At 48.0% G+C, this 25,893-nt stretch overlaps 2 protein-coding genes across 8 annotated transcripts in view; one reads left to right on the top strand and one right to left on the bottom strand.

Annotated features, from left to right (window-relative positions):
* The window catches only part of Urgcp (upregulator of cell proliferation), a 39,906-nt gene extending 39,646 nt beyond the window's left edge, over positions 1 to 260 (bottom strand). The window contains exon 1 of the mRNA XM_087196133.1: positions 147 to 260. The gene's annotated coding sequence lies outside the window, so the exon portion shown is untranslated. The remainder of the gene's footprint in view (positions 1 to 146) is intronic.
* Ube2d4 (ubiquitin conjugating enzyme E2 D4) lies at positions 14 to 25,893 on the top strand. Of its 7 annotated transcripts, none has more exons than XM_021254304.2 (8): positions 21 to 129; positions 4,690 to 4,878; positions 10,387 to 10,450; positions 12,704 to 12,735; positions 12,832 to 12,909; positions 20,427 to 20,532; positions 23,435 to 23,528; positions 24,911 to 25,893. In XM_021254304.2, the coding sequence occupies exons 2-8, from the start codon at positions 4,795 to 4,797 to the stop codon at positions 24,954 to 24,956; spliced, it is 504 nt and encodes a 167-aa protein (XP_021109963.1). In that variant the 5' UTR covers positions 21 to 129; positions 4,690 to 4,794; the 3' UTR covers positions 24,957 to 25,893. The 7 variants fall into 7 exon arrangements, 6 of the variants coding, with proteins under 6 accessions (XP_021109966.1, XP_004839996.1, XP_021109963.1 ...); XM_021254303.2 differs by having other exon boundaries at positions 101 to 282; XR_015445445.1 differs by lacking the exon at positions 4,690 to 4,878 and having other exon boundaries at positions 20 to 129; positions 23,435 to 24,066.

The raw sequence follows: 25,893 nt of genomic DNA, 5'->3' as shown, positions 1-25,893 counted from the left end.
CAAGCGCAGACGTTGGTACCCGGCGTGCCCCGCGCGGCGGCCGAACCGGCAACGGGCCGCCGCGGGCACCCCCGCCGGGCCTCGAGGTTTCGAGAAACCGGGAGAATGGCACTGAAGCGGATCCAGAAGGTAAGGGGCCGTCCCACCCTATGACTCCTCGGAGGTCTCGAGCGTCGAGGCGCGGACGTGCACCGGTAGGATGAAATGACCTGCGGCAGAGGCGCGACGGGACACACCGACACCTGCCGAAGAAGCAGGTGGAATCGCCGCGGGCGCAGCCTTGTAAGGGACCGGCGCGTGCGCGGGGCGGGCCCTATTGACATGGGCGGAGTCACGCGGCTGGGTCACGTGCGCTCCCGCGGGGGACTTGGAGGAGGCTGAGCTCTGCCGCCCGGGAAAGGGACTGGGGCTTTTCCGTGAGGCTCGTGGGAGGGAGTGGGGGGCGTTGGAGTAACAGGTTTTTGTCCTTTGGGTAACAGGAAGGCCTGCTAGGAATTTTCCGTTCGTTAAAGTAAAATTTGGAAAGTGCACAGTTGAAAAAAGTATTTCCAGTTCTGCTCCCTCATCATTTAATCTTTTATTTACTTCCAGGCTTTTTCGTGTGCTTTATTTATTTTTTTCTCTTGTACTTTGAAAGAGTAATGATGTACTTTTTCTCATGTTTTCACATAGCGTTAAATAAAGCACTTTCCACATTGTGAAATAGTATTTATAATCGTAATTTTTAATATCCCGCAAGTCCATGCCCAGTAGCTTAGGTGCTCATTACTTGGAGTGGGTTAAAAACATGGACTAGGATGTCAGATAAACCTAGGTTATAGGCTTAGAGAATACAGGATCACTTACTGTGGGACCTCAAGGAGGTGCTGAATCATTCCTAGTCTTCCTGTGCTACCTTGTTAGAGTCATCTTGAGAATTAAATGAGATGATACATGCTCAGAACATGGCTGACAAGCATATGACAAGTGGTCAAATATGAGTTAACTCTCATTTTTCCAAAATTTTCACTAAACAGTGATGTGATGAGCAGTGCAGTGAACTTTATTTTATTTTATTTTTTTTGGTACCAGGGATCAAACTCGGGTCCTTGCGCTTGGGAGGCAGGTGGCAGAACCCCTGAGCTAAATCCTAGGCCCTGCAGTGAGCTTTCTTTGCAGAGGTTTTGTGTTTTGAGAAGGAATCTTGCTGTGTTACCCAGGCTGGCCTCCAACTCCTGGACTCAAAGGGATCCTCCTGCCTCAGCCCCCCAAGTAGTTGGGACTACAAGCACTTGCCGAATTTAGCCATCTCCTTAATTCAGATTATTAGGTTGATTGCCAGAAGTGGATTACAGGCTAAGAATATGACCTTTTTTTCCCTTTAAGTTTGAGGGATTGAACCCAGGGACTCAGGCCTGCTGGGCAGGTGCTCTGTCACTGAGCTACATTTCCAGCGTTATAATTCAGTGTTGTTGTTGTTGTTGTTGTTTTACTTTTTGGTACTGGGGATCGAACTTGGGACCTTGCGCTTTCGAGGCAGGCTGCAGAACAACTGAGCTAAATACCCACTCTCTATGAGCTAGTATGTGGTCTCTTTTGGAGAAAGTCCCATGTGCAGCTGAGAAGATTTTTTAATTTTTTAATTTTTTTTGGTACTAGGGATCAAACTCGGGACCTTGTGCTTGTGAGGCAGGTGGCAGAACCACTGAGCTAAATCCCTGGCCCTAAGAATATGTATTCTGATGTTGTGGGGTGGAACACTCTGTAGACATCTACTAAGTCCATTTGTTCAAAAGTTTGGTTCAATTCTAATATTTCATTGTTGATTTTTTGTCTGGTTGATCTGTCTATATGTGACAGTGGGTATTGAGCTCCCCCATTACAACTGGATTAGTGCATATATAATTTTTCATGTCCATTAATATTTGTTTTGTATAGTTGGGTGCACTGCTATTTGGTGCATATATATTTAGGATTGTTTTCTCTTCCTCTTGGATTGTTCCCTTTACCAGGATGTGTTGACCTTCTTCTCTTTTTTTTTTTTTTTGGTACCTGGGATCGAACTTGGGACCTTGCACTTTTGAGGCAGGTGGAGGAACCACTGACCTAAATCCCTGGTCCCTTCTTCATCTCTCTTAATCAGTCTTGGCTTGAAATACACTTTGTCTGCAGACAAAATAGCTACCTCTGCTTTTTTCTGGTTTCCTCTCACATGGAATATTGTTTTCCATTCCTTGACTTTTAGTCTGTGAATTTGTTTTTCAATTAATTCTTTTCTTTTTTTTTTTTTTTTGTAACGGGGATCAAACTCTGGACCTTGGGCTTTCAAGGCAAGCAGCAGAACCACTGAACTAAATCCCCAGCCCTTAATTGTGTTTCTTGTATGCAGCATATTATTGGATCTTGCTTCTTGATCCATTCTGCCAGTCTGTTTCTTTTGATTGAATTGAGAACATTAACATTGATGGCTATAACTGGTATGTACTGTCTTATCTCTGTCCTGTTATTTTCCTGCTGTTGGCTTCCTTCTTTCCTTTTCTGTTTCATTTCTTGCCTTGCCTGGTGGATTCATTCTGTTGGGGTTCATGGAGTTGTAATCCTTATTGTCTCTTTCTAGAATATCCTTCAGAACACTTTGGAGTGCTGGTTTAGTGGTCATGAATTTCTTCAAGTATTCTTTGTCATGGAGGTATCATATTTCTCCATCAATTTTAAAGGATAGTTTTGCAGGGTACATCAGTCTGGATTGGAGGTTGTTTTCCTTTAGGGCTTGAAATACTTCACTCCAAGCTCTCCATGACTTGAGAGTTTGTGTTGAGAAGTCTGCTGTGATTCTGATGGGCTTTCTTTTAAAGGTGATTCATTTCTTTTCTCTAACAGCTTTTAATATTCTGTTCTTGTGTTGAATTTCTGGACTCTTGACTAATATATGCCTTGGGGAAGACTTTCTTTGCTCATGGCTAATTGGAGTCCTATATGCCTCACTTTTCTGTATGCCAAATTCTTTTTCCCTGTTTGGGAAATTTTCTGCCATTGCTTCTGAGGACAGGTTTTTTTAAATGTCATTTATGCTCTCTCCAGCTTTTTCATTGACTCCAATCAATCTTATGTTATTCTTCTTTGCATCATCTAGCAGCTGCTGGATTGATTTCTCATAGTCCCTTGCTATTTTTAAGAAATCTCTCTTTTCCTGATCGCTAACTGCAAACCTGTCTTCTGTATCTGATATTCTGCCCTCACATTGGCTCATTCTACTGTGTATATTTTCAGTAGAGTTGTTTTTTTGTTGTTTTTTTTTTGGTACCGGGGATTGAACTTGGGTCCTTGCACTTGCGAAGCAGGTGGCGGAACCACTGAGCTAAATCCCCTGGATATCTGTTTGAATCTGTTTCATGGATTCCATTTCTTTTCTTTGCTGGGCATTCATGGCTTCCATCACATTCCTGAGCTCCTCTATTTTTTTCATCTGTATCTTTCATTCTAGCCACCATCTCTGTAGTTATCTGGGAAATTATTTCTGCTTTGATTTTTTTTTTCTAGAGTCTCATTCATCTGCTTTGTTACTTCTGCTGTTACTACTTCAGAGAGTCCAGGTGGGTAGCTTTTGGATTGTTCCACTGCATTGCCCCGGAGGTTTGCCTTTGGTGAGCTGAGTCTGTGGGGGTTGCATCTTGTTTAAGTGTCTTCTCTCTCTCTCTCTCTCTCTCTCTCTCTCTCTCTCTCTTTTTTTTTTAGGTTTGATTCCTGAGTTGATGCTTATAAATTGCTTGTGGCGAGTAGCTTTATTGCCAGTATTCAGAATCCTTAGGAAATGACTACTTCTCAGAAGCATCTTCCAGGTGTAGCTAGCTTTTGGGTTTTGAGCTGTTGCAGGATTCGACCTCTTCAGTTTATTGGAGTGAGAAGTTTCTGCCTACTTGGCTCACCTGCCAGTTTTTTGGCACTGGCCTGTAGGTTTTTTTTTTTTAAGACCCTTAGGCAATGTCAGTCTTGGTATATCAAAGGAACAACTGATTAGCACAATTATGTCACCTTGGCTAAAGTAGTACAATCAACAATAACAAGAGCATCAAATACAGCTTAGAAAATGACAATTTGTAGCCCTTGATATGGCTTTTTTACCCTTAGGGAAGAAGATGTAAAGGGGTTAGGAGGTAAAAAACAGAAATAGAGGAAGAGGAAGAGATCAGAAGCAAGACTGGAGGACAAACTTTAGGAAACTGGTGAAGAAGACAGGTGGGAAAGAGAAAAGTAAAAAATAAAAACAAGAACAGAACAGAAGAACAACAAAAAACTAGAAACTGTATTCAGATAATCAAGAAAAAACTAAACAAGAACTAGAAAGAAGGAAGAACAGAAAGAAAAAAGAAAAAAAGAAAAAAAAGATAAAGAACCCAAAAACATTCAATTCAAGATGTGTCTCTGCTGTCGCTGTTAGGAAATGTGGGCAAACAGAGTCTAGAACCAGCAAAGTAACTGCAGCTTCATGGTGGGGTAGTGGATAATCCCAGCCAGCATGCCCCTTTAGTTCCTCTAAAGTTCAGGCTATGAACTTTCTGGCTATGAGGCTGGACCCGGATTCTTTTTTTTTTGTTTGGGGATTGAACTTGGGTCCTTGTGCTTGCAAGGCAGGCAGCAGAACCACTGAGCTAAATCCCCGGCCCTGGAACCGGATTCTTTGAACCTACAACAGTCTGTGTCTCCTGCTAGCTTGAACTCTACTCCCTAATCTCCTGCTGACTACTCAGCACCTGCGTGAAGGCACTGGAAGCTAGATGGAGTCTGCCCGAAGTGCATGGAGGCACTGGAAGCTAGATGGAGTCTGCCCGAAGCTGTTTTGAGTTCCAAGCTCAGTTGGCCCCTCTTCAAGATGGCTACCAGCCAATCACTCTCTCCTGGGTAAGGTCTGAATCTGGATGACTCACCTGCATTGCAGTTGGATTTGTCCACTGCTCCATTTCACTGGTGCGTGTCTCGGTGGAGGCCTCGTGTCATCAGTAGTCACTGTCCATCTGCAGTTTTGGCCCATCATTCTTTCATGGAGAGTCTGGGCTTTGGGAGAGAGCACTGCTTGGTACCTCCCTCCTCTTCATTAAAGTCTCTCTCTCTTCTCTCCCAGTAGACTTCAGTTCTCACCTCAGATTCTTCCTGGGTTCCAGGGACCCACTTCCCTCCTCCTTCTCTTCCTCATGCTGCTGTATTTCAGTGTAAGGACACCAAATCTCAGAGAAGCTCTTTCTCTGCTGCTCACCACTCTGCCATCTTCCCGGAAGTTGCCCATTTCCTCTTGATACTCAAAATAGAGCTGGCTAAAAGCCAGAAACAGTACCTATGCCACAATCTGAATTTTGGGCTCCCTTGAAATTTCCTCTGCTAGCTAAATTAATCCACTGCCCTTAATTAGAATTTCCCTCAAAGTCTCAGGACATGGGCAAAATGTAGACAAATTTTCTGCCAGAGAGTAACACACATGGCCTGGAGTCCAGCTGCCAGGAGTCCTTGTTCCCACCCAAAACCTCCTGATCCTGGTCTTCATGGTCTGCTTTTTGTCAGCATTCTGGTCTTCTGACCTCTGACTAGAATCTCCCATCAAGCTCAGTTTACAGCATTGTAGGTCTTCTCCAGCCATCATCTCCAAACCTTTCCAAACTCCTCCCAAGAACCAGTTTCAAAGACTTCAGAGCCAAAGTAGTTGGATAGGCACAGCAGCAGAGCCACTTCCAGCACCAAAACCTGTCTCAGGGCCGAGGATTTAGCTCAGTGGTTCCGCCACCTGCCTCATAATTGGAAGGACCCAAGTTCGATCCCTGGTACCATAAAAAAACCAAAACCTGTCTCAGTCACTTTTTTCATTGCTAAGACTCAATACCCAACACCCACAATTTAAAGGAGTAGTAGTTTATTTTGGTTCTCATTTTTAGTCCATGATTGTCTGGCTATAAGGCAGGATAGTACGGCAGAAGACAAAGCAGAGAAGCTGCTCAAATCGTGATGGTGGTGGGGAAGCAGAGTGTGATACATCCGTCCAGGTCATGCCCTCAGTGACTCACTTCTGACCAGGCCACACCTTCCAACAGCAAGTCAGCTAGATTACGAGGTTATCTAGATAACCCCGTAATCTGATCACCTTCCAGAAGCCCTGCCTTTGAGTGCATGAGCCTTTGGGGGGACATCTAGATCTAAATCATAACATGAATTGTCCCCATCTATGTGCATTGGGTCATGACAGTTCAATGGAGGTAAGTGCACTGTTGCTACTAACATATGCACTGAGTTTATAATTGCTTTAAAAATATCTTTAACTGGGTCAGGGGTGCACATCTGCAGTCCCAGCTACTCAGGAGGCTGAGGCAGGGCAATCAGAAGGGAATATAAGAAGACCCTGTCTTGGGCCAGGGATTTAGCTCAGTGGTTCCACTGGCTGCCTTACAAGCTCCCGAGTTTGATCCCTGGTACCAAAAAAAAAAAGACCCTGTCTCAGTATAAAACACAGTAGTGCATGCCTGTAATCCCAGCACTCTGGGAGGCTGAGGCAGAAGGGTAGAATTCAAGCTCAGCTGGGCAACTTAGTGACTTTCTGAGACCCTGAATCAAAATAAAAAAGGGGCTGGGAATGTAGCTCAGTGCAGAGGGCCTGATGTCAATCTTTAGTACCACACACGCACACACACACAAAAGGGAAGGGAGGGAAAGAAGAAATGGAATGAATGGAACGAGTACAGTAAGAGAATAAGCTTTATGACTGGAGCAAATATTTGTTGTTGGAGGCAAGACAATTTCCTTTTCTCGTGCCACACAGCCAAATGCTTCACAGACCCCAGAGAGAAGGTACCTCGGCCTGCAGTTGCTCTGGCTGGGCCCTTCCTCCTTGCGGGGATACTTGCTGAGAATGTGTACCCTGGGGCTTTGCGGGATGTCAGCACTTGGAAAGAAACTCCAGAAAGAGCAGTGGAGGACTCCAGGAATGGTTGCATCCCCATTCCCCAAAGGCAGAAAGTGATTCTGTATGCACTTCCGTGACTCACTGTCCAGCTCTGAATGTGAAAAAGTTTTAAGAACACCTGAACATCAGTTCATTTGTTTTCCATATTTTTCCTCTTTTCTTTTTTGGCATGTATGAGTGATTCTTGATTTTAGAAAAATCAAACATGTCCAAATGAGTCTGAAAGAGTTCTTTCAATGAGGATAAATTTAAAATAAAATTTAAATTTAAAGAAAGTATGGATATTAGTGTAATTGCCAACATGTTTTCTTTCTTAGTTGTACATAAAATTGTGTCTCTCAGTGGATGATGTCTTGGAGTTGATAAAACATAGTAAAAGAATTGAGTGTGAGGATGGCCAAGTGGTCTAAGGCGCCAGACTCAAGAATTGAGTGTGTACCATCATTTGCTTAACTTTTTCTTCAGTAATCCTTAATCTTTTAACCTTCTTTCCTTTTTTTGGGACTCTACTTTTATCATCACTTGTTATTTGTAGCAATAATTACTACACACCCTTTACCTGCATCATCATTTACAATTCATGAAATATATATTTAGGTATTAAGTTTCCGTGGCTTATAAGTCAGAAGGTAGAAAGAGTACACAGGGAAAAGCCTACCACACTGTTGTCCCCAGCTATCCAGCTTCCCTCCCTGGGAGCAACCAGTATTACATATATATATTTTTTTCTCCTCCCCTTTTTATAATGCTCCTGGTAGCATCCTCTGTACACTGTTTTCTGTGATCTTTACTGGGTGCTCTTGTGTGCATTACATACATTTAAATGCCAGGCAGTTGTAATGACAGCTTTACAGGTAGTTACACTGAGACATGAAGGGGGTGAAAGTGTCTTTCCCATTCCTGGCGCTGGCACTCTGACCTGAGTCTTCCAGGACTATTAGGTAAGTATGGAATGTGAGCTAACTACTTTTTTCCAAAACATGCAGTTCTTCCTTAAAATGCGTGTTAGCATTCTGTTATAGTTTATATCTAGCTGTCCTGCCAAAGCCTCATATACTCATAGGTGGGGCTTTTGGGAGCTGATTGGATCGTGAGGGTGCTATACCCATTGGTGGATTAGTCTGCTGATGAGTTTATAGGAGGTGGGGGCTGGCCAGAAGAGAGGGCAACTGGGGGGCGTGTCCCAGAAGGGTTATCTCCCTCCCCACTCCTCTTTGTCCGCTGCTCCCTTGGTGTTGTAAGGTAAGCAGCTTTCCTTTGCCAGACCCTTCCACTATGCTACTTCTGCTTAGAACCGGCCAATCATGAAAGGACAAACTTCTAAAACATGAGCCAAAATAAACCTCTCATCCTTTAAGCTGTGGTGCCAGGTATTGTATCCCAGCATTGAGAAAGCAACTAAGACGCATTCTAAACCCCTGGGTACTGGTTAGAGCCTACCAATAGGGACCTGCTTCTGGCCTTCCAGGAGTCAGTAAGTTCTAGTAACTTTATCAGACGCCTAAGAGAAGGACCTGGATTCTGGGTAGATCGAATGCAAAAGCATGGAGATGTAGGGAAATCTTCCAAGCCGGAGGGCACTGGTCTGTACTGCTGCCCTTCTGTGGTCCCCATGCTTCATTTGTTCTCTGCGGGATTTGCCTTGAGTCCTGTCTAGGAGGTCCCTCACTCATGCAGCATCACGTGGGTGTTAGCACATCCCTGCAGAATGGCGGTGGAGGTGCTGAGAGCACAGCTAGTGTAAGTAGAAGAGTTCTGGAGCTCTTGCACTTTGAGTGTGTCCTCTGGTCCCCTTGCACAGCCTCCGTTGTTCCCCAAGTTCTCTTCTGTGACACCTAGTAATGCTGCTTACTGAGTCTTACCAAGTACAGTCCACTTTACATGTGAGAAAGTGGTCAGATACCTTAGACACTAGCTGAGAACAGACCAGTGTACTGGTAGAGAGATGTTTAGGAATCAACTCTCAGGCAGCTGGGTGTAGTGGTACATTCCAGTAATCTCAGCTGCACAGGAAACTGAAGAAGGAAGATCACAAATTCAAGGCCAGCCTGGTCAACATAGCAAGACTGTGTTAAAGTGAAAAATATTTAAAAGGTGTGGGAATGTAGCTCAGCATGAGAAGAAAGGCCTAGCACACACAAGGCCCTGGGCTCAGTTCTCAGTACAAGAGAAGAGAAGAGATCAACTCTCAGAGAAAATGGCCTGATTTGTAGTTTGCCAGGCTCTATGGCATTAACACTCTCATCATGCTGATTAGAGGGAAATGAGCTGGGCATTGTGGTGCACACCTATAATTCTAGCACTCAGTAGGCTGAGGCAGGAGGATTACTTTGAGTTTGAAGCTAGCCTGGGTTATGTGGTGAGTTTAAGGCCAGCCTGAAATACATAACAAGATCCTGTTTCAAAACAAAACAATAAATTTAGAGGAAAGTGGGATAAGTAGCCAGAGACTGGAGGTTGCTAGTGTATTTAGCATGCTACACATGTGCCCGTATGTGGTGGGCACCAGAGGGTCTTTGTGGATGAGAGTGTTAGGCTTGGATCAGGTGAGGAGGGATGTTGTCAGCCAGCTGTGAGCTTTGTGCACCTACTGGACCCTGGCTTTGCCGTTTCCTGTGGGTTCCCTAACACAGGGTACTCCATTATTTGTGCCCCTTCCTTGCTTTTGAAACCTCTGTGGAAACCCCAGGAAGTTTATCAGGATCTGGAACCAGGGGAGAATATGCAGTATCAGGGAACATTCTCATACATTCAAAGTGATGCCTGAGAATCACTGCCCCAAATCTTAGGCCTTCAGCCTCCTGCCAAGCCAAGGGTACTTTTAGGGATTGTGAGCAGGATTAGTGTCCCAAAAAAGGGAATCTAGTTGTATAATTCCTGATCCCCACCTGTGCACTGGTAGCAGTGTTGGACTTGGGCTTGCATGCCTGTTGTCTCCAGTCAGAGCCCTGGACGTGCCAAACCTCCGGGATGGGGAGGGCTCCAGAAAGGTGAAGGAGACAGTAGAGAAGAGAGATGGAAGTACCAGAGACTAGGCTTTAACTGAGTACTTCCTCTGGGCCAAGTGCTTCCACGAATTCATTCCTTAGCCCAGAGCCAGCGCCTGCCCCCCCCCACACTCCTGCAGGCTCTCTTGGGGCTCGTTCCTCCTAAGTCCATGGGAGAATGTTGTCTTCTCCCTGAGCCGGTTGGCGACCAGGCTTGGTGGTGAGCATATCTACCTGTGATCTTGCTCTGTAACAGTGGATAGGTGACCTCACCTCTTTACCTTTCAATATCCTATTTTATAAAAGGGAAGGGATAATATCTACTTCACTGGGATCTTCACAGCCACAGTAGACTGGGCCCTGGCCTTGTTTCTGCCACCTCCAGAGACCTCCCACAAGAACTCACTTGGCAAGAGGCTGAGGTACATATTGGCTCCCCAGCAGCACCCCAGGCTGACCCACTGTCTCATGTTCTAGGAGCTGACTGACCTGCAGCGGGATCCTCCCGCCCAGTGCTCCGCAGGACCTGTGGGTGATGATTGTAAGTATTTGGAGGGCTTCTGATTGCAGGAGCCTTGCAGTTAAAGCCCCCAAATTTATCCACCAAGTAGTTTCTAAGAAAACCAGTCGAAGGGCCGGGGATTTAGTCCAGTGGTTCTGCCGCCTGCCCTGCAAGCCCAAGGTCCCGGGTTTGATCCTCAGTACCAAAAAAAAAGTAAAATGCGAACATAGGCAGGGAAAAAATATTCCTAACATATATCAGAAAACCATTCCATTCACTTGCTCATGCACTGCCCCTCCATGGGGCTGTGAGTTCCCCTCTGCTGCTCAGGTTACACTCAATGGAACCTGTGCTACCAGAAATCACCCCCAAGCTGTGATTGGGCCCCGCTGGGCCCCACTCTTGGCACTTCAGGACAGTGCATCTGCCCAGTCAGGCTTGGGCGTCGCTGTGGAAGCCATTGCGCAGCTGGTTGTGGAGGGCTGCACCTGGGAACTGAGTGGGGGGCAGCGGCTGAAGTTTTTGCCTGGGAAGGGCCATACTGGCTCTTTCTCCCCTCATCTCTGCTTCCCCGGGGAGATGAGGAAGCAGCTACAGCCAGCTGGGGGAGGGCTAGACAGGGAGGTGGCCTGGCCAGTCCTCTGTCTGCTTCATAGCCAGCAGGCTGGAGCCTGAGCACACAGCCCTGGTTTCCAAGCCTTACCCTGCTCACCTGTCTCCCTGCGCTCGTGGGCTTCCTGGGCTTCAGCACAGCTTCTGTACTGTGAGGCTGCAGCTGTTGGAAAACCGCGTATGGGAGGGGTTGGCCTGTGGATGCCAAAGAGTTGAGAACAGATGCGAACAGAATTCAGATCCGTGTTTACAGTACAGTTACCCACTAGCCAGGGCCCAGCAGCAGATAAGTGGCTAAAAGTGTTGCCCAACAGGCACTACAGCATGGATGAACCTTGAAAGCATGCTAAATTTAGTGAATAAGTGGGGAAATTACAAATGTTATATAGTTCTGCTCAACAGATACCTAGATGAGGAGAATTCATAGAGACAGAAAGTAGATGAGGGGTTACCAGAGGCTCAGGAAGTAGATGTGGGAAGTGATTGTCTCATAGGTCCAGAACTTCTGTCTGGGAGATGGAAAAGCTTTAGAAATGACCTGGGTTCCATCCCAGTGCACACACATGTGCATGCGCACACACACATGATGAAAGAAAGACAAGACAGAAATAGTGATGCTGGTTACACAACATTGTACTTGCCCATAAGGTGACTGTACGGCACACTTCAAAGTTGTGTGAATGGCACGTCTTATGCTAGTGAAGGAGAGAGGAGTGGTTGCCCATGTGTGCAGCATGTCCTGGGAGGAGCCAAGGTGGGCAGATGGAGCTACTGGGAGTGGAGGCTCTGAAGGCTTTTGGTGGGCAGATGGAGCTAGTGAGAGTGGAGGCTCTGGAGGCTCTTTGTGGGAGTTCCAATCACATTTTTGGAGTAGCACAGAAATGACTCAGTTGTATGTGCAGAGTGGGGATGGAATAACTAACTCCACAGCCTCCTGGTACCTCTCCTCGCTTGCCCTCTGTTGTGGCAGAAGGCCATGGAGTCAGTCGTCCGGTGTTCTCCCAACTGCCCTCCAGCCCTCCTCAGCACCCAGCAGCTCTCCGCGTTAGCATGAATGAGACCAGAGGATCCCAACCTGCTCACCAGGAAGGGTCTACTTTTGTTACCTACCCACTTGCCATAGGCTCCTATTCCAAAATACTATCAAAAACATTCCTGGTTTTTGATTTTTGTTGTTTTTGAGATAGGGTCCTTCTATGTAGTTCAGGCTGGCTTTGAGCTATGTAGCCTAGGCTGGCTTCAAATGTGTGACCTTACTGCCTCAGCCTCCTAAGTGCTGGGATTACAGATGTTCACTAACACACCTGGTTCAACACTTCCATTGGAGCCCCAGTAAAGCCACCAAGTGTTGAAGCTCAGGTGAGGATCCCTGCTGGGCAGTGTCTCTGTTGTCTCACCTGGATGCTGAGGGAGGAAGCAGGTCCTGGGCTCATGGAGAGAGGAATCCAAGCTCTGACCTAGACCCCTCCTGATGGCAGTGCATGCAGTTGTCCTGTCACAAACTGTAACCCCGAGCACAGCAGCCTCCAGAGAGCTCTGGAGTCCTGGCAGGTCTGGTCTTGGAATCCCTAGATGTACAGCCGTGTCAGAAGGGCAGTCTGTGGACACTGCTCTAAACTGCATGGCATCTGGGCACATTCTTGGGGTCTCTCATGTGCCCGTGTCTCTTTTGTCTTGCAGTATTCCACTGGCAGGCCACCATCATGGGTCCGGTAGGTAATCTTACTGAGTGCGCGGCGTGTCTGACTTCTTGTACCTCACGCTCAGCATAAGCCCTGATCTATCTGTTCCTGTGTCTCACCTTCCAGAATGACAGCCCTTACCAAGGAGGCGTCTTCTTCCTGACCATCCACTTTCCTACCGATTACCCATTCAAGCCCCCAGAGGTGAGGCTTTCCTGGCTCCCCTGATGTTCAGACAGAGGGGCCTTGTCAGGTCTCAGGTAAAGAGACCTATGTGGGCCTTTCCCAAAGGCCTGTCTTCCAGACTCTGGGGTAACAGCCTCCTAGGACTTTTTTTTTTTTTGGTGCCAGGGATCGAATTCAGGACCTTGCGCTTGCAAGGCAGGTGCCCAAACCGCTGAGCTAAATCCCCAGCTCCTCTCCTAGGACTTTTGTGTTTTCAATTTTGTTTTGTTTTTTTTGTTTTGTACCGGGGATCAAACTCAGGTCCTTGCGCTTGCGAGGCAGGCACCAAAACTACTGAGCTAAATCCCCGGCCCTGTTTTCAGTTTTTTATTGTTGTTGTTCTATTTTTTGTTTATTTGTTTGTTTTGGGTAAATTGGAGATTGAACTCAGGGCTCACACGTACTAGACAACCACTCTACCACTGGGCTTTTCTACTAGCCTTTTCCCTGGCCCTGTCTTTCTTTTCTTTTCTTTTCTTTTCTTTCTTTCTTTCTTTCTTTCCTTCCTTCCTTCCTTCCTCCCTCCCTCCTTCCCTCCCTTCCTTCCTTCCTTTCTTTCTTTCCTTTCTTTTCTTTCTTTTCTTTCTTTCTTGTACTGGGAATCAAACTCAGGATCTTACATTTGCCAGGCAGGTGCAGTGCTACTGAGCTACATCCCAGCCCTCTACTTTTTTTTATCTTTATTTACTTTCTTTTGGTACAGGGGATCGAACTCTGGTCCTTGTGCTTGCAAGGCAAGCTGTGGAACCCCTGAGCTAAATCCCCGGCCCTCTACTTTTTATTTTGAAACAGAGTCTCCTACACTGACCTCAAACTTGAAATCCTCCTGCCTCAGCCTCCCAAGTAGCTGGGATTACAGGTAGTGACACCACGCCCAGCCTCCCAGGACTTTAAACTCTGGATTTTCAGAGTTGATCCCTGTTGTGAGCAAGGAAACAGGCTCCTTCCTAAAGTCACCATTTGAAGGATACTTTTGTTCCAAGAAAACCTGTTGTAAATGAACAGACTGCCATAGGCAGAAGGCAGAAAGAGGCTAGAGAAAGAGGCAGACACATCCAGGATTATAGAGTGTAATCTTCCTGGGGACTCTGACAGAAGCATGGTCAAGGGTGGCAGGAAGACTGCTGAGTTCCCAAAAGTTGAGTCAGAGGGCGGGGCTCAGAAGTGGTCAGGAAGTGGTTTTTCTCCAAGCCCGAATGTGCCTGGCTCATCTCAGGCTAATGTTAAAGATCCCAGGCACATTCCTTGTGCTGATGGTGTCCAGGCCCAGCTGTAAAGCCCCACACACGACTATAATGGTTGGTCCAGGTGGATCTGGGGTATCTCCCAACACTCCTGTGCGGAAAGCTTAGTCCTCAGCCAGTAGTGCTATGCGGAGGTGGTGGAAATTTTGGTGGCTCTCTGGGGGTGAGACTGAGGGGTGTATCTTGTCCCTGGCTCCCTCTTCTTGGGTTCTCTTGCTCTCTCTCTCTCTGCTTCCTAGCTGCCGCAAAATAGCAGCTTCCTCTGCCACACCCTCCCACCATTATGTTTCTCCCTTCCCACAGACCTAAAAAGCAGTAGAGCCAGCTGACAATAGACTGAATGAAACCTTTCAAACTGTGAGCCAAATCTTCCCTGAAGGGTGTGGTGGTGCACACTCATCATCCCAACACTTTGGCTGAGACAGCAGGGTCACAAGTTCAAACCCACCCCTGGCAACTCAGCAATTTAGCCAGGACCTTGCCTTAAAATAAAAAGGGCTAAGGATGTAGCTCAGTGTAAAGATCCTAGTTTGAATCCCCAGTACTACAAATCAATCAATTAATCTTTCTTTTAAGTTGTTTCTGTCGGGTATTTTGTTGCTGAGGGACACAGTGGTTCTTTGTTTAGTATTTGCTTTAGTATGCTGGGAAACTGGGGAAAGCAGACCAGGGTTACGCAGGGGCAGTCAATGTAGTTCCGACCCCAGGTGGCTGCAAGTGAGTTCATCTGGATGCTTGGAGTGCTCCTCATCGTTGGGATGAGCCAGTCAGGGCTGCAGGCTCTGGTTTTCTTCTCTGCAGTCCCTGACTCACTGTCTAGGATGGGCTTCTGGGCTGAGGTGGTTTTGCTTCTGCCCTGAGGACACTTGACCACATCCTAGGATACTTTGGGTTGTCAAACTAGTGAGTGGAGGTGCTGCAGATCCTAGTGAGGGAAGGCCATGCTGCTCAGCACCAGAGGATGCTGAGGTAGTCACCTGGCTCAGGACCCTGACAGATCAGCTCCCTTCTTAAGTTAAAAGGATAGCAGATAGGCCAGGGATTTAGCTGAGTGGTGCCACCACCTGCCTCGCAAGCACAAGGTCCCGAGTTTGATCCCCAGTACCAAAAAAAAAGGGTAGTAGATATAGTTTGGGCTGGGGATGTGGCTCAGTACTAGGCCCTTGCCTCTCATGCAAAAGTCTCTGGGTTCAATTCCCAGCACTGCAAAGCAAAGGTGGGGGAGTAGTTGGCTTCCTTTGTCCTTCGCATACACGTGGCTCCTTCAGGGGACCCTGAACACAGGGCCACTAACGGGAGGAAGAGGCCTGGGGTGCTGCCTGGCAGCCCTGCCTCACACACCAGGAGAGGGGCTGAAACTTTCCTTCAGCAGCTTATCTCGCTCCTGGATGCTGCACTTCCAGGGCTGCCCTCACTTGCCTGGGCTGTGCATGCAAGGCGGGGCCTGCCCTCTTGGGGTACACAGTCCTGTGGAGGACCAGCACGCTTAGTGTGCAAGGGGGTTGGGGCTGAGGAGCGGCACAGGCAGACCAGTTCCGGGAGGCCCAGATCACCTGGTGAGGGGCGCTGCACGGGGTCCACAGGGACGGGAGCCCAGCATCCCATGGGTAGGGGCGCCAGAGGGTGGGTCTGAGGAGCAGGGTCAGTGTGGGCCCCTGCAGGGGCTGGCAGGGTCCCCCACCCAGCTGTGTGACGAGCAGCTGGGGAAAGGCCCCAGCTGAGCCCACACAGAGGCAGGAAGAGGAGGCGGACTCTGAGGACTGGCTCCTGTCAGCTGTGGTCACACACGGTGCGTGCACAGTTCCTACCACTTCAACAGCTTTTTTTTCCTGATTACAAAACTGGTTAAAAGTTCATTATTTTTAAATTAGAGAACTAGTGTGCAGATGGAAGCCAATCTGCTGCATACCCAGAGAAACCACAGCTAACAACCAGTATGCTTGCCTCCAGATTTTTTTCTGTATACAGCAATCTATATTTTTATTTTCATTTAAAAAGTAAGAATATCAGTTTGGACCCAAAGACAGTGGCTTGTGCTGGTAATGCCAGCACTCAGGAAGCTAAGGAAGCATTGCAAGTTCAAGTCCCTCTTGGGCAACTTAGGGAGACCCCGTCTCAAAATTAAAAATAAAAGAACTGGGAAACAAACAACAAAAATAAACTTCTCTTTTATGAATAAGAAAACTGACACGTAGAGAGGATATGGTGTTTTCATAAGGCATGGTTCATGGACCACAGAGGGACTCAGACCCGGATATTTCAGCCTTTAAAAACAAAACAAAACACCTTCTTATTTTGAAGTAATTTTAGACTTAGAAAAAATTTGCAAGCCCTGGGGTTATAGCTCCATGACAGAATATCTGCTTAGTATGTGAGAGGCCCTGAGTTCAACCCCCAGCACCACCCCCAGAAAAAAAGCTGCAAAATAGCACAAAGAGTAGTCATACACTTCTTACCCAGTTCTCCCCAGTGTCCCCGTCTTACGTTACTATACTGCCATGGTCAAAACCAAGAAGTGGGCTGGGGATTTACCTCAGTGGTTTCACTGCCTGCTGCGCAAGTGCAAGGACCTGAGTTCGATCCCTGGTACCAAAAACAAACAAACAAACAAACAAAAAAACCCAAGAAGTAGATGTTGGTCCTGATTCTGTGAATTACACTGAAACCTCGGTCAGACTTCAGCGGTTCTGCCAGTACCCTTTCGTGCTCCAGGATCCAGTGCTCGGTTACTGTCCAGCCCTCTGCAGGACTGCAATCTGTAATGTGTTTCCTTTCCCACAGTCCTTCATGCATCGATGCTTTTGAGGAGTGTTACCAACTGTGCTGTCAGCTGGCCCTCATTATGGGTCTGTGTCGTGTTTTCTCAGAATTAGACCACGGTTACGCATTTTGAGCACAGTCATACCGTAGTCTGTGTCCAGTTTGAGTGCCACAGTCAGGTGTGACATCACTGTGCCTCATCACCGCCAGGCCTCCGTGACTTGATGGGTGACCTTAGCCGCTGTTTCACACTTTGTCTGAGCCAGTGTGAAGAGGCCCCTTCTGGACTCACTGGTCGCAGCACTGTGCAGGTGTTGCCACAGAGGCTGCCTGGTCCTGAGTTTTTAAATAGAAGTCAAATGTGTTCATTGTTCTGGAGACTTTTTCCAGCTTTTGGCAAGGGAGCAGGGTGTGCTGGGCAGAGCAGTGACAGATGCTAATGTCACTCCACTGAATTGGGATACAACTGGTGTTGGTGAGGGGCCTGGTTGGAAGGCTTCTCTATTCCACCCTCCACTCCCCTTTCCCTGGGAAGAGATGGCACAGTGTCTTTAAGGCAGCAGTTTCCCAGCTTATTCCTCCATCAGCCTGTGAGCGGCTGAGGCACTTCCTTAAATAGGCAGATACTGATGTTGTCTTGTATGGCTGTCTGTTGGGCATTTTTAGGTTCCCTAATTGCCCAAGGACAAATTGAAAACAATAACTATTACTTAAGACTGAGAAGTAAGCTCTGTGAGTTAGGATTACTTTAACCAGGAAAAATATGAGCTAAAAGGTGAGTGATACTTTTTTTTGTTGTCTTTTTGGTACTGGGGATCAAACTCAGGACCTTGTGCTTGCAAGGCAGGCAGCAGAACCATTGAGCTAAATCCCCAGCCTGGTGAGTGGTACTTTTACAAGAGAAGAAAGTGTTTTGTGTCTTTTTAAATCTCCTTCTGCAGAGGAATAAGTTAAACTTTTGATTTGAGGAGGAATCTGGCAAGACTGCATGATAGGTCTGTTTTCTATATCCCCAACCTTTTTTATGTTTTGTTTTGAGACATATTCTCACTAAGTTGTCCACGCTGGCCTCAAACTTGTGGTGATCATCCTGCCTTAGAGAGCTGAGGCAGAATGATTCCTACAAGTTTGAGGCCAGCCTGGGCTTCACAGTGAGTTCAAGGCCAGTCTGAACTACATAGTGAAACCCTGTATCAAAAACAAATAAACAAAAAAACCCAACTTGTGATCCTCCTGCCTCAGCCTCCCAAGTAGCTGGGATTACAGGCATGTACCAGTGCTACTTACCAGGAAGACTGGGTGATCTTTATAGGAAACATTGAGGCAGATACTTACTGTCTGAGACCATTTGAGATTTGACTCTTCCTGGGAAAAATCATATTGTAAAAGACATGCAAGCTCATATATGCACAGCCCTCTTAACCTCATATTATAAAGTGAGTTCTGCTTTTAAAACTACCTTAGGGACTGGGGTATAGCTTCCAGTATGACACTGACTTAATATGGGTGAATCCCTGGGTTCAATGGCCAGCACTCAAAAAAAATCTATTATGAATTATATTAAGCATGCAAAAAACAATAAAGAATGATATAAAAGGCCCACACGCCCTCCGGCCAGGTGAAGAAATGGTGATGAACACTCAGAGTGGGGAAGGAGGCAGGGCTCCTCCTGCTGCACGCCCAGCTCAGCGTTGAGGCACTGCTGGCCAGTGGTGTGTGGGTGGGGCTGAGCCTGATTCACTTCTCTCGGGACAGGGAAACCTACAGGTCGTCAGGTGCCTGACTCCAGTCCCATACCAGCGCTGGGAGTCCCATCATGTCCCTGGTTTTGTTTGTTTGTTTTCTTTGGGGTTCTTGTTTTGCTTTTTGGGGAGAGGCTTGTTTGGGTTTTTTTTTGTGGTACGGCCTTTGCACTGAGCTACACCACCACCACCCCTTTCTCCCCCCCCGGTACTGGGAATCAAACTGAGGACCTTGTGCTTGCCAGGCAGGCACAGTGCCACTGAGCTACATCCCCAGCCCCCTTCTTTTGTTTTTTATTTTATTTTATTTTATTTTTTTGGTACTGGGAATCAAACTCGGGACCTTGCGCTTGGGAGGCAGGCGGCAGAACCACTGAACTAAATCCCTGGCCTGTTTTTTATTTTGAGACAGGGCCTTGCGAATTGCCAGGTTGCCCTGGTTAGGCTCAAATTTGTGATCCTCTCGCCTCAGCCTCCCAAGTAGCTAGAATTACACACGTGCTCCATTGCAACTGGCTCATTTTTGTTTTTCAAATAGTCTGTTGCTCAGGCTGGTCTTGAACTCCTAGGCTCAAGTGAGCCTCCCGCCTCAGCGTCTCAAATAGCTAGGACTGCAGGAGTCTGCCACTGCATCTGGCTTATCACATCCCTGTTTAAAGCAAGAACTCTGGGCTCCAGGAAGGTCATCTCAAGAAGTGAATTGTAGCTGTGGTTAAAAAGAGGCAAATGGTGGGAGAGTGCACTGAACATAGAACCTTTGTCACCAATTCTGGCTGCTGCTTATTTCTCTTTCAGGTGTTGTCAGCACCTGTACATGCGTCTGCGTGTGCTCCCTTGTTTCTCCATCGAAAGGAACACACTTTACCATGATGCTGTGTCTTGCTTTCCTGTCATCAATACATCTTGGAAATTGCTCCCTAATTGCACATGATGATTCACCATGTTCTTTTTGAACAGTTGTGTATATGAAACTCTAATTTCACCAGTGATCTCTTGGGAGACATCGGGTTGTCTCATAGCTTTTGCTACAGAGGGTATCCTTGTGTATTTGAAACATACAGGGGCAATTGAAGGATGAATTCTGAGAAGGGGGTGTCTTACAAAGGGTGAAGTAAGAGGGCTAGGGTGTGGCTCGGTGATAGCTTACCTCTCTATCATGCATGAGATGATGTGCTCAGTACCTAGCACCACACACACAGAGGTGAGAGCAGGGGTCTGTGGCCTGGGCTTATCTTCTGGTGATGTGGCTTACATGAGCCCAACATCTGTGCCTTTGAGTGTAGCCACCACGGATGATGGCTGAAATAGGAAGTTTTGTCCAAGCAAGCCAGGCAAAAATTAGTAGTTAAGCAAAGGATGAGGAATGAATTTCATCTGGCTGTTTCCTGTAATGACTCCATTTCCTCATCGTATCTGTAATTAGAATCATTATTTTCTGCACGAACCTTCTGGGCTTCTGAGTTCTTTCCCCCATCCTCCTTGCTGTGCCTCAGAGCACACTGTTCCGGGGGAGATGATATCAATCCCTCCCATGTTCAGAGTGAGGACCTAACAGGAAATGGATCAAAAGACTTGTGGGGTTGCCTTTCTGGTGTCCCATCGGGTTGAGGGAACATTGGCTCTCACCGGGACTTTGAGGGTTGGAGCGTGGGGCACCTGGTACAGCCCAACAGTGGCTGCTTCCCCTTCACTTGGTTGGTTTTTCAGACGTTTCTGTGGCTTGTCTGACTCAGATCTCTTGTCTCTGCAGGTTGCTTTCACAACCAAAATCTATCACCCCAACATCAACAGCAATGGCAGCATCTGCCTGGACATCCTGCGGTCACAGTGGTCTCCAGCACTGACAGTGTCCAAAGGTAGAGACCCTGGCACGTGCTCCACTTGCTGTCTCCCATGTTCTTACTCCCTCGCTGACTAAGTGGACATGGAGACTCAGGGAGAGCAGGCAGCTTCCTCAGGTCACACACCCCATCCAGCCCTGTGCCCACCGATGTCCCCACACTGTGAGAGAGGACATCAGTGGAGCCCAGTGCCCTGCACCCTCGTGGTCCTCAGCAGCCAGTTGCTGTGGGATGCTCTGGACCGCCACATGGGTGCAAAGAGCTCTACTTACACTCTATCTTGGTATCAGAAAGGGAGCCAGGTGTGGTGGTGCATGGCTGTAATCCCAGCACTCTGGGACGCTGAGACAGGAGGATCCAGAATTTGATCCCGGACAGGGCAGTTTAACAACTTACTGAAACCCTGTCTCAAAATAAAAAATAAATAAAAACAGGACTGGAGATGTGGCTCAGTACAAAGGCCTTGGGTTTAATCCCCAGTAAAATACATAAGGCAAAAAATTATGGTTTTTAGCAAAGGACAGAAATGTATTTTCATTTGGCATAAAATGTATAACCAAAAGAGCTGAGAGTTTGGGCTGTAGGGAAGATAGACATAGGGAGGCCATTTAGGGTAGGGAACTGTATCTCTGACCCCTCCACCCCATACCTTTGTGAAGAAGAGCCCTAAGCCAGTGACTTCAGAAGGGAGGGGAATCCATGCTGTGCTGGTGCTCTTTATAGGACAGGTCATTCCTGAGGGACAGGATACCACCACCATCAGATGACAGCAGAACTACACTGGCAGAGCCCTTGGAAATCCTGTAGTATGCTTCCCCCAGCCTGTACCTGGGCACACTGATGCCCAGAGAGGGAAGGGCACACAGATCCAAAGGGGAAATCAGGACTAGAACCTAGGCAGACTCAGCAGGATGCAGCCCCAGGTCTGGACACATGAAGGAGGTATTAGATAGGCAAGCAGATGACCTGCAGAGAAATGGTTGTGGTTTGCAGGCAGCAGCCACTGCTCAGTGGTTCCGGGCCTCAGTGAAAGCTGGGTATGTAATAGACAACAGCTAACTAGATGGTGGTCATGAACCTCAAGACTTTTTTTTTTGCACTAAGTGGTAGAGCTTTCCTGCCTAGAGAGAGAAATATTATACTACCTTCTCTGTGCTTTCCTTTCCCATTCATCTGGCAAGGACCAACACAGACTGTGAGTCAGCTCTGAAAGGAGACACCCAGGGCCTACCTCCTGGGCCTCACAGCTGATGTAGGAGGAATGTCTCTGGTTGAGATTGAAGAGACCAGGCTGAAGCAGAATGTAGAAATGCAGATTTTTTTTTTTTTTTTGAGGCAGGGTCTTGCTATTTAGTTCAGGCTGGCCTTGCTTACTATGTAGGGCCAGGGATGTAGCTCAGTGGTTCTGAGCTGCCTGCCTAAAAAGAACAAGGTCCTGAGTTTGATCCCCTGGTACCAAAAAAACCCCAAAACAAACAACTCACTATGTAGCCCATGCTGGCCTTAAACTCATGGCAATCCTCCTGCTTCAGCCTCCCAAGTGCTGGGATTATTGGTGTGTGCCATCACACCTAGCCAGAAATGCAGATATTAACAAAAAGGAAAAAAAGAAAAGAAATGCAGATATTCCTTCTGAACTAAGATGGGCTTAGCATGAGTTGTATACACTCAAGTCCTGAGAATAGAAAGCACCATAGCCTGTCAGGTGAAGATGGTAGAATAGTGAAAAAATTTAACCCAAAAAATAGAGTGGAGCATGAGGCAGTGCAGATGGCAGAGCCCTGGGCAGCCAGGAGAGGCCACCGAAGCACCTGGGGCAGCTGCAGGGACGGCTTTGGAAGGATAGAGGGGTGCAGCAGCAGATATGGAGAACTCGGGACAGAGCTACTGCCCTTGCACTGTGAGGAAGTTCCAGTCACATCTGGATGCAGCCCAGCGTCCTGCCGAGATTGCTCTTCTGAGTGGAACCTTGTGTGCAGCAGCCTCATCATGCTGCCTTAGGCCCAGAAGTGTAGCAGGGACAGCATCACACTCTGCCAACTTCCAGGGGCTGCCTGCAGTGGGGCCAGTGGACCCAGGGCCAGTGCCACCTTAGGTGCAGGGCCAGGAATGGGAGTGGAAAGTGGAGTGGCAGGGAGGGCCCTCCGTGGGGTGGAAGGAAAAGTGGCTGGGGGGTGGGGGGTGAGGGGAGTCCTCCACCTTCCAGGGACAGCCTCAGCCCAGAACAGCGAGGCATCGTCTCTTAAGCAAAGGGGACCTGCCCCTTCCGTTTGTAGCTTTAACAGTAGGGAAACTCCTCGAGACTTCAGTGAACTCACTGGAGCCAGTTTGGAGTCATGGTGGGTCCAGAGCAAAGCAGAAATAGTCCTCGAAGCTCCTTCTGCTCCTCACCGAGCCCTGGAGGGTGATCCCTTTCATCCAGGGCCCCTGATGTTATGCCGCGTGTATGTCCCAGGGATGTCCCATGAGAGCAGGAGGGCCTGTTGCCTTTGCATCATAGCCTCAGTTCAGAATCTCATTTTTACCCTCATCCTGAGTGTTTCCAGTGTGTGACCTTGGAAGTTACTTGGATTCTCTGAACTCCTGTCTCTTACCAGCAAAAAGGGCTATTGGGACCAGAGATGTGTGGTGTAGGGCCCAGACTGGGGCTGGGGCTCACAGAGGCTGGAACTGCAGGGGCCTTGGCGAGAAGGGAGAGTTAGTGTTGGGACCACACTGGGGCAGTGTGCTGGGATCCCACTGTGAGGCCCACAATGCAAACTGCTCTCTAGCTGGTGTGTGGGCAAGGCAAATTCATGACGGGAGCAGAATCATCAGACTGGTCCACAGAAAGCGTGAGTGTGGGAAAGTTCACCATACCCAAGGATGGCCTGCAGCCTCATGGCCACAGTTGACTGACTCTTTCTTTTCTCCCCAGTTCTCTTGTCCATCTGCTCTCTGCTCTGTGACCCCAATCCTGATGACCCTCTGGTGCCAGAAATAGCCCACACGTACAAGGCCGACAGAGAGAAGTACGCCTACTCTTTGGGTTGCTTTGTGCCATGACTGCCCAGGTTCCCATGGACATCTTCCTGCCCACGCCACGCCCTTGTGCAGTGTGTGTCCCAGCCCGGCCTCCTGGCTCTCGCTATGTGCCTTGACTCGGAGGAGGGAGAGGGGATAAAAGCAGTTCACCCTCCTGGGTGGCTCATCAGATACCACTACTGAACCCTAAAATACTGTTGCAAGCCCCGCCCTCAGGACAGCAAAGTCAGTGGCCAAGAATGAACTCAGAAGAATCTGACAAGTAAATTCTGGATTAAACTCTCAGGTTTATGGCGTAAAATGAGGGGTTGTCTGTTTGCACAGACCTAGAGGGAGGCCAAAACCAGTCGAGGAGGGGCACACTGCTCGGTCAGTTTGCTGGTGTGCTTGGAAGTGAGCGGAGCTGCTGCCTCACCTGTAGACCCACACTGCCAGCTCTGGGTTTGAACACTGATCTCCAGACCCAGAAGCGTAGAACCCTGACTCCAGCCAGCACATCCACGTGCACTGAAGCATCCGGTGTAGGTGAGCAGGTGTAGTGGGCACCAGCACGTGCCAGTTTCTGAGTGTTGACAGCACAGGGGAAAGGGCTGGGTGTGGCAGAGCTGGACAGCAGGAGCTGCAGCCCTGTGAGTGGTGCTGGGTTCCAGAGGGAGGTGCCAGGGAAGGAATGACTGGAGTATGTCCTTACTAAAGAGATGAGAGTGGAATGTGGTTTTTCCAACTTAAGTTTTTCTTGAGACCTTTAAAGATCCTATTTCTGTCATTGAAGTTTTCTGGTAGCAGTTAAAATGAATTTTATTTGATTAGATTTTAAATTGTATTGTTTTTAACATTTGTTACAAGTTATTTTATCACAAAGTGATTTTTTTTCAGTGCCTTCTCTATAAATTCCTCTCATTTACAGTCCCATGGTCCCAGCCATCCTCAGTAGTGAGGGTAAAATGCATGTGCCACAGCCCTCAGTGGGCAGCTGGCCTGCGCCTTGTGTGCCCTCCCCAGTTTGTCTGTGGTAAACAGGAGGCCAGGCCACGGGCAGGTGGACCAGCTCAGAGGTGGCTCGGGACAGCCTGGAACATTCCAAGCTGAGCCTTGGGGTGCTCTTCCTTCCTTCCCTGCACCCGTCCTGAAGTTTCAGGAGAGAGTGTGGAGGTTTGTCGCATTATTGCATCTTCCACAGCACAGGGGATCAGCAGGACTCACTGAGCAAGGGGCTTGCAGCTGTGACCAAAGAGTTCCTGCTCTGAGGAGAGTCTTTCCTGGATGTCTGCTGAGCAGCGGATTTGTCCACATCAGCCATGCTGCTCCACTGTGCAGGGACGTGGCCATTGCCAGTGAGGATGTCACTCCCTCTGCTTTTTTCTTCCAGGTACAACAGACTAGCACAAGAATGGACGCAGAAATATGCTATGTAAGTGTCTTGGAGGTTTTGCGGGACAAGCTTGCCTGCCAGGCCCACGCCTCCCTGTGAAGCTGAGCCGTCAGCTGCACCACTCACTGAGCTTCATCGTTCGTCACACATGCCTTGGCCACTCCCTCTGTCTGGCTGCAGCATGTCGGTGCCACTCTCAGCCACTGTGGCTTTGACAGTGTCACCTCTTTGATGCCAAATCGGCAGCCATTGTTACGATCCACAGCCTTCCTGGTTACACTAAAACCAGTCTGTCTGACCCCTGTCATCTGCTCTCTCTGGAGGACAGGGTCCCACACACCTCTCAACAGTGCCACCGCACGCTGTGGCACCAGGTGGAGCCCAGCCTGGCCCCCCACCATGTGCCCTTTGGCTTTAGAACTCAGAGCCATCCTGGGTACCCAGGGCAGAGTGGGCTTCCTTCACATCCTGTCAGCCACAGAACCATGTCCTGAGGAGTCTACCTCACCTGGAGGCTCCCGGGAATTGGGACAGTGTTGCTGGAAAACAGAGGCCTCCTCCTGTGGCTTCTGCTGTCTTCCACTGCCTTCCTCTGCAGGTCCACGCAGTGCATTTCTCTCCTCACACCAAGAAGCAGCAAATGGGAGATGTCAGGATATAAAGCATATAACACTCCATGAGAGGTGACTGTATTTTTTAGAAGCAAGAGCAAAATTATGAAACCTGGAATGATTTGGATGATTCTCTTGTATGTGATGAGGATTCCCCACCCCTATTCCTCCTGCCAGGAATCTACACAAAGTCCAAGTGTAAGCCATTCGCAGATGAGAACACAAATACTGGGAGAGACTTTCAAATGTAAATAAAAATGCAATTTTGGGCCGGGGATGTAGTTCAGTGGTTCTGGCACCTGCCTTGCAAGGTCCCGAGTTCAATCCCCAGTACCAAAAAAATAAAAAATAAAAATGCAGTTTCCTCAA

This window comes from Heterocephalus glaber, unplaced genomic scaffold, assembly GCF_053883595.1.
Source record: "Heterocephalus glaber isolate CG9 unplaced genomic scaffold, H.glaber_assembly_v1.0 deba00001610, whole genome shotgun sequence".
NCBI lineage: Eukaryota > Metazoa > Chordata > Mammalia > Rodentia > Bathyergidae > Heterocephalus > Heterocephalus glaber.
Note: the sequence above shows the minus strand (reverse complement) of the source record. Positions and strands in the feature narration are given on the sequence as shown.

Excerpts from the sequence above, each read along its gene's own strand:
- Ube2d4 (XM_021254304.2), top strand. The coding sequence starts at position 4,795 with ATGGAGTCTGCCCGAAGCTGTTTTGAGTTCCAAGCTCAGTTGGCCCCT. Across the intron at positions 10,451-12,703 it reads AGGACCTGTGGGTGATGATT|TATTCCACTGGCAGGCCACC; the intron begins GTAAGTATTTGG and ends TTTGTCTTGCAG. Across the intron at positions 12,736-12,831 it reads AGGCCACCATCATGGGTCCG|AATGACAGCCCTTACCAAGG; the intron begins GTAGGTAATCTT and ends CTCACCTTCCAG.